This window comes from Larimichthys crocea, unplaced genomic scaffold, assembly GCF_000972845.2.
Source record: "Larimichthys crocea isolate SSNF unplaced genomic scaffold, L_crocea_2.0 scaffold148, whole genome shotgun sequence".
In the NCBI taxonomy this organism is placed as follows: Eukaryota; Metazoa; Chordata; class Actinopteri; family Sciaenidae; genus Larimichthys; species Larimichthys crocea.
This window is the reverse complement of record NW_020852030.1, coordinates 290,641-299,007: the sequence shown is the minus strand read 5'-3', so window position 1 is coordinate 299,007 and position 8,367 is coordinate 290,641. Positions and strand designations below refer to the sequence as shown.

General features: G+C 46.8%; 1 protein-coding gene across 2 annotated transcripts in view; it reads left to right on the top strand.

The window, feature by feature from the left end:
• The window catches only part of LOC104935493 (membrane-associated guanylate kinase, WW and PDZ domain-containing protein 1), a 25,874-nt gene extending 22,309 nt beyond the window's left edge, over positions 1 to 3,565 (top strand). For both annotated transcript variants that reach the window (XM_027275621.1, XM_027275620.1), the window contains exons 17-18: positions 297 to 435; positions 2,266 to 3,565. In XM_027275621.1, coding sequence (XP_027131422.1) covers positions 297 to 435; positions 2,266 to 3,119 — 993 coding nt within the window. In that variant the 3' untranslated portion in view covers positions 3,120 to 3,565. The remainder of the gene's footprint in view (positions 1 to 296; positions 436 to 2,265) is intronic.
• The last annotated feature ends 4,802 nt before the right edge of the window (positions 3,566 to 8,367 follow it).

Sequence of the window (8,367 nt, the reverse complement as noted above, 5' to 3'; positions counted from 1 at the left end):
AGGTACACAGAGAGAGAGACAGGTACAGAGAGAGAGAGAGACAGGTACAGAGAGAGAGAGACAGGTACAGAAAGAGAGAGACAGGTACAGAGAGAGAGAGAGAGGTACAGAGAAAGAGAGACAGGTACAGAGAGAGAGAGACAGGTACAGAGAGAGATAGACAGGTACAGAAAGAGAGAGACAGGTACAGAGAGAGATAGACAGATACAGAAAGAGATAGACAGGTACACACACACACACTGGTGGGTCTGCGGTTCTGGTTCACGTGTCCTCCTGTGGTTCTGGTTCTGGTTCAGGTGTCGGACCAGCTGGTGGAGATAAACGGGGACAGTACTTCAGGGATGACTCACAGCCAGGCTGTGGAGCAGATCAGGAGAGGAGGTCACCGGATCCACCTGGTTCTGAAGAAGGGCAACGGATACGTCCCAGACTATGGTGAGAGCCCGCCTCCATCATGATGTCATGATGACTGACAGCTTCTAACCTCTGACACTTCCTGTTCAGCACAGGAATATAAATTATGTTTTTGCATCAAAACAGTTCCAAAATAAAAGCACTCATTTCAGAATAAAAGCACAAATCATGAATTGGACACAGTAAATGTTGGTGATGATGACATCACTTAAAAACTGAAATCATCCAATCAGAGCTCTGGATTCTCCTGCTTAATTTGACATGTTTTTTTCTCTTTCACTTCCTCTTCTTCCTCCTCCTCTTCCTCTTCTTCCTACTCCTCTTCTTCTTCTTCCTACTCCTCCTCCTCTTCTTCTTCCTCCTCCCCCTCCTCTTCTTCCTCCTCCTCTTCCTCTTCTTCCTCCTCCTCTTCTTCTTCTTCCTACTCCTCCTCCTCTTCTTCTTCCTCCTCCCCCTCCTCTTCTTCCTCCTCCTCCTCCTCTTCTTCCTCCTCCTCTTCTTCTTCTTCCTACTCCTCCTCCTCTTCTTCTTCCTCCTCCCCCTCCTCTTCTTCCTCCTCCTCTTCCTCTTCTTCCTCCTCCCTTTCTTCCCCTCCTCCTTCTCCTCCTCCTCCTCCTCCTCCCCTTCTCCTCCTCCTCCTCCCAGTGGAGTTGTCGCAGCTTGTCGCTCTGTATGACGAACTCTAAAACAATGCGATGTGCTCTACGTGATGGACGCACTGAGAACGCGCGTTGGTGACTTCCTGTTTCGGACTCGTTTCCTCTTCCTCTTCAATCTTCATCGCACGTCCAGCTGTCACGTGTCACGTGTCACGCGTCACGTGTCACATGTCGTTGTTATTACAGCATAAACATGTTAATCACATGTCGTTAGTATGATGTAACGTTATAAGCATGTTACAAACCTCATTAAGAACACAACATGCTGCTAATGTCTGTCTGTGTCTCTGTCTGTGTGTCTGTCTGTCTGTGTATCTGTCTGTGTCTGTCTGTCTATCTGTCTGTGTCTGTCTGTCTGTGTATCTGTCTGTGTCTGTCTGTCTATCTGTCTGTGTCTGTCTGTCTGTGTCTCTGTCTGTGTGTCTGTCTGTCTGTGTATCTGTCTGTGTCTGTCTGTCTATCTGTCTGTGTCTGTCTGTCTGTGTATCTGTCTGTGTCTGTCTGTCTATCTGTCTGTGTCTGTCTGTCTGTGTCTCTGTCTGTGTGTCTGTCTGTCTGTGTGTCTGTCTGTGTCTGTCTGTCTATCTGTCTGTGTCTGTCTGTCTGTGTATCTGTCTGTGTCTGTCTGTCTGTCTGTCTGTGTCTGTCTGTCTGTGTCTCTGTCTGTGTGTCTGTCTGTCTGTGTGTCTGTCTGTGTCTGTCTGTCTATCTGTCTGTGTCTGTCTGTCTGTGTGTCTGTCTGTGTCTGTCTGTCTGTCTGTCTGTGTCTGTCTGTCTGTGTCTCTGTCTGTGTGTCTGTCTGTCTGTGTATCTGTCTGTGTCTGTCTGTCTATCTGTCTGTGTCTGTCTGTCTGTGTATCTGTCTGTGTCTGTCTGTCTATCTGTCTGTGTCTGTCTGTCTGTGTCTCTGTCTGTGTGTCTGTCTGTCTGTGTATCTGTCTGTGTCTGTCTGTCTATCTGTCTGTGTCTGTCTGTCTGTGTATCTGTCTGTGTCTGTCTGTCTGTCTGTCTGTCTGTCTGTCTGTCTGTGTCTCTGTCTGTGTGTCTGTGTCTGTCTGTCTGTCTGTGTGTGTGTCTGTCTGTCTGTGTGTGTCTCTGTCTGTCTGTGTCTGTCTGTGTGTCTGTCTGTCTGTGTGTCTGTCTCACTGTTTGTCTGTCTCACTGTCTGTCTGTGTCTCTGTCTATCTCTCAGGCCCTGAGGAAGGAGCCCTCTCCCCCTCCTCGTCTTCTCCTACAGAGGAGCAGGATGTGGACACAGTTACCATGACAACCGCCTCCCTCAGCCAGCAGTGGGGAGGAGGAAGTGGTACAGGAGGAGGAGAGAGGAGGAAGCGGAGGACAAGAAGAGAGGGAGAAACCATACGAAGAACAGGAGGAGGAAGGGGAGGAGAAGGATTAGGGCCTCCTGATCTGGACCTGGACATTGTGGAAGAAGATGCACGAGAGGAGGAGAGGAGGAGGGAGGAGGAGGAGGAGAGGAGGAGGGAGGAGAGGAGGCGAAGAAGTCAGACTGTCAGACAGAAGGAGAAACCGGGCGCCCAGACGGAGCAGGGAAGGAGCAGCAGGAGTGGTGCTTCATCCTGGGACACATTCGTGCCGAAGGAGAGGGTGGAGGTGGACGAGCCTGGAGGTGGAGTGAGGGAGAGGAGGAGGAGGAGCGAGACGAAGAGCAGGAGGAGGGCGACGGAGGAGGTGGATGAGAGAAGAAAGGAGAGACACAGCACCGCCCGCCTCCCAAAGCATTCTGGGAGCTCGGCTCCAGCTCAGAGGAGGACGTTCTCCTTCCTCAGGCCGGACGACGATGACGAGCGCCGGCATTCGTCCGACTGCGAATCAGCAGCCAGCTTCTCCGAGGTCAGCCAATCAGCAGCGAGCATCGCCGCCACCGAGTGGAGGGAGGATTCTGATTGGAGGAGAGCCAAGTCGCCGTGGGAACAAGGGAATAGCCCGGGCCGCTGGCTGAAGCCGACCACGCAGAGACTGTCCAAGGTTTTGATTGGCAGTCGGCTTGGTAGGCGGGAAGTAGCGGGCGGGCTCTCTCTCTGATTGGCTCACAGCGAGACACTTTTTTTTTGTTGCTACTTTTAAGGGCTTTTTTGATTGGCCTGCAGAGAGAAGACCCGCCTCTTCCTGCTTCTTATTGGATGACAGCAGACTGTTTCTGATTGGAGGATGAGAAGCAGACGAGGAATCTTTTTTTTGATTGGCCAGTGGGAGGCCTGTGATTGGCCAACGATTTTACCCATCATCCTTCAGTGCAGTGAAGCCAGATTCACTATTTTAACTTCCTGGTATCACGATGCTGGTGCACGGTAACCATGGTAACAAAACCTGTCAAGAGCCTGACCAATCAGATCACTGCAGTCCTACAGGAACCCGACAGGGACAAAAGTCACAACGAGCATGAGTTTGATTTTTAAAATAAATTAATAAAGTTAATTAATTTAATTTAATTGATGATTGATCACTGAGAAAAACGTTTTTTTAACATTATTAAAAACAAAATTACAAATTAATTTCAGAATTTTTCTTTCTGCTAAATAAAACATGACGTGTGACATCATCATGTCGCCAAACGTCCTGAAACAAATATTAAATATGAATTAAATATGAATTAAATATGAATTAAATATTATTTAAATAATATTTAAATCTCTTTGTCAAACTTTATTTACAGGACAAACACGATCACTGTCGGCCATGTTGGCTTGTTCGTGTCCGTGAGTGCGTCCAGCTTCATGATACCAGTGATCAGGATGTGGCCCTGGTCCAGGTCCAGGTCTGGCCTTGGTCCGCCCCTGGTCCAGGTCCAGCTCTGGTCCAGGTCCAGCTCTGGTCCAGGTCAGGCCCTGGTCCGGCTCTGGTCCAGGTCTGGCCCTGGTCCGCCCCTGGTCCAGGTCCAGCTCTGGTCCAGGTCTGGGTATTCTCTGTCTGTGACTTCATGTTTGACGTCTTTCAGGCGTGTTTCTGTAATCTGAGCATGTGAACACGGAATGATTTTTATTTTTATAAGCTGAACATGTAAAGGCTCAATGACATCATCATGACGTCATCATCATTAATATTATTAGAGATCATTAGAGATGCCTGTAAAAGAAAAAACTGATGATGTAACAGAGCCATACACACACACACACACACACACACACACACACGCACACACACACACACACACACACACACTCACTTTCAGGTCCAGCTGTTGGCTGTCAGTGACATCATCATCACCATGGCAACAGGATGAACTCTGCGGCCAACATGGCCGACGACCTGCAGCTCTGGATCAAAACAAAGTGCCTCATTCGATTTCAGCCTTCGCTGAGGCTGCAGGAGAGACAACGCCACGACACATGACACATGACACATGACACATGACACACATCACATGACACATGACACACATCACATGACACATGACACATTACACACGACACATGACACATGACACACATCACATGACACATGACACGACACGACACATGACACACGACACATGACACACGACACATGACACGACACATCACATGACACATCACATGACACAACAACACACGACACATGATGCACATCACATGACATAACAACACACGACACATGACGCACATCACATGACGCACATCACATGACACAACAACACATGACACATGATGCACATCACATGACATAACAACACACGACACATGACGCACATCACATGATGGACATCACATGACACAACAACACACGACACATGACGCACATCACATGACACGACAACACATGACGTCATGACACAGGTTACATGACACGAAAACACACGACATGACACCGCAACACGCCGCCACAACACACACTGACGCTTCCTGTTAACACTTCCTCTGCTGTCACACTTCGTCATATATACACCACGTCACGTCACGTCACGTCACGTCACGAATGGATGAGTTGATGGACAGGAAGTGTTTGATGAAGGCAGAGTGACTTGAGCTGATCCAAACGACTGACAAAGGTCAGATCGACATGCATCTGTCTGTCTGTCTATCTGTCTGTCTGCCTCTCCACACACACTCCACAGTTACACTACAACTCCCACACACCCTTGCGCTGCCCTTTAGCCCCGCCCCTCAGCCTGCTCCCACTAAGGGCATTTGGATCTTTGTCTTCTATGCATTTTCTAAGACTGCTGATTGATCCATCAATCCTCTGATCAGTTCTGATCGACAGCTGATCGGAGGATCATCAGAGGCCGGACTCTGAATATTCAGGTTCTGGTCCAAAGACGACCAGGCAGCACGAGGTCCGAACAAACAGGACTGATCATCAGAGACTGCAGGACGTCACGGTGACGGAGGAAGTGACTTAAGTGTTTTAATAAAGTGTAAACGAGGTCAGACTAATGCTAATGCTAATGCTAGCAGTTCAGTACAGAGCCGGAGTCAGGATGTGATTAGCCTAGCTTAGCATAAAGTCTGTAAATGGGTAATGTAATAATAATAATAACAATAATAATAATAATAATAATAACAATGTAAACAGCCAGTGTGAATCTGAACTGAGAAATGTAAAACTAGTTTTTGGTTTTAATGTGTTGGCTAAGCTATGCTAAGCTAACCACATCCTGGCTCCGGGTCAAAGGTCACTTTCAGAAAATTATTTTTTGTTTTTCAAGTTTTCTGAAATTTTATGTGTAAATATGGAAATGAGGCGTTATCTAATATTTGGTGACACAAACAGGAAGTGACCCACAAACCTTTAACATGTTAACATTTTTTATTTTTTATATTATTTTTTTGGCCTTTTGTCTTTATTGATAGGACAGCTGAAGATTGACAGGAAGCAGGGGGAGGGGGAGCGACAGGGCCACACAGGTCGGGACTCGAACCCGCAGCGAGCCTTCGCACGTTAACATTAACCTGCTAGCTGTGTTAGCGCACTTGTTCTTCTTCTTGACTGAATCAAGACTTCCTGTCACAGTTAGCGAGACATACTACAGACGTACTGAAGTATTACTACACAGAGCGTGTACATTTACTGAGGTCTGATATTTATGTTTATTCATCATTTGAAATTTTAAATAGTTTAAATAAAAACATAAATATAATGATAAATAATATACATATATGTAAATATACATATATTTATGAAATTTATGTCAGGACTTTTATTTTGAAGTGTTCAGTATTCGTTTTCACTGTTTATACATCGAGCCTTCAGCAATAAAAGCATGCAGACAGGTACCAGATTTTATTTTGAAAAAAAAACCTCACCTTATAGTCTTTTATTTTGAAAAGCCCCAAAGAACAGACGTTCCCTTTGTTTGTCCTCTTCCTGTTTGAAACGTTGATGATGTCACATCCTGTTGGACTGTTAAAAACCAGAACCAGCTCTGAGGATTCTTTGTCCATATTCGGACTACATATCCCATCAGCCCCCTTACTGCACAGGAAGACTGATTATGTTGGTGTTAGCATGTTAGCATGTTAGCATGTACGATCACAGAAAAACTGACCCACATCAACGACTCATGACTCACCTGGAACCAGGACCTGGGTCCAGGACCAGAACCAGAACCAGGATCTGGTTTAGATTTCAAAATAAAAGCATAAGCGCCCCCTACAGGCCACAGTGTGAACACACAGCGTCACTTCAGTTAGCGTGACGAGCAGATTCAGCTATTGTGTAGCTAAACGACAGACAGGAAGTAGCTGCTGTCGTCTGTCAGTGACATCACAGATCAGCTGATTTGTACATAGGAGGGTTTGACGTGATCATGTGATCGTGTACAGCTTTGTAACCTTCAAACGTTTCTCATGTTTGTGAACGCAGCCGACAGGAAGTGAAGACGTTACCTGACAGAAATAAAATGATTTTATTCAACAAGCTAATGCTAACGCGTTGTCTCTTCACTACAAGCTAACGTTAGCTTAGCACTGGAGTCTGCTAACGTCAACAAACGACCAGCAGAGTCAAAGCTAACGTAACTGCTAAGTCAGTTTAAGCTAGCTAACGTGAGCTAGCTTGCTAATGCCAATGAACTGCTCGTTAGCTAAAGTATCAACATAACGTTAGCTTGATCTGCTCTGTGACATCACAGCTCTGTGACATCACAGCTCTGTGACGTCACAGCTCTGTGACATATTATTAAAGAGCTCCTCCTTTGGCTCCTCCCCCTCTCACCTGGCATCCTGTGATTGGCTGCTGGGTGTGTCAGGCTCGTTGGTGCTGATGCTGTAGTTGTGGTCAGCCTCTGATTGGCTGATGTAGTTGTTGTGTCTGATTGGTGTTCTGTGCTCCATCATCTCTCTTTGGCTGGAGGCGATGGCAGCGGCGGTGGGCGTGGTCAGCGGTGACATCATGAGTCAGCCTCAGCAGACCGGACCCTCTGGACCTGCCTCGGGCTCTCCTGGTACCGTCAGCCCAGATTTTGACCCTGACTTTCTTCACGAAGCTCCTCGCCTCATCACCGCTGTCATTCGTCGGCTCCATCCAATCACAGCGTGGCTCTGGGTCACCTGACCTCGACACGTTCAGTCTGTCAAGTCTCTGACAAGCGAGCACGATCTTCTTCATTGGTTCCTCCTCCACCTTCCTCTTGGTTTCCACGGTAACTACTCTGTTGACACAGACGTCCATCTTGTTTTATGAGTTTTCCAGGGTTTTCCGTTACCTCATTACCTACCTCAACCAATGACAATCAGTCCTGAGGTCTGTGGGCGTGGCCTCTGAGTTCATGTTCCTCTTGTGATTAATGAGCCATCAGCTGATGAGTCCTCAACAAACTGGAATGAAAGAAGAGAAGAAGAAGAAGGAGAAGCTCAATTAATAAACATCAAAACAAACAGAAGGTCTCTGCTGCACTAAATGGAACAGAGCCTTAATTAGTATCACAGTCCAGACTGAGGACCATGAAGAACCCAGAGCTAACCTCTAAAGAACCCAGAACAAACCTCTAAAGAACCCAGAGCTAACCTCTAAAGAACCCAGAACAAACCTCTAAAGAACCCAGAGCTAACCTCTAAAGAACCCAGAACAAACCTCTAAAGAACCCAGAACAAACCTCTGAAGAACCCAGAACAAACCTCTAAAGAACCCAGAACAAACCTCTGAAGAACCCAGAGCTAACCTCTAAAGAACCCAGAGCTAACCTCTAAAGAACCCAGAACAAACCTCTAAAGAACCCAGAACAAACCTCTGAAGAACCCAGAACAAACCTCTAAAGAACCCAGAACTAACCTCTAAAGAACCCAGAACAAACCTCTGAAGAACCCAGAACAAACCTCTAAAGAACCCAGAACAAACCTCTAAAGAACCCAGA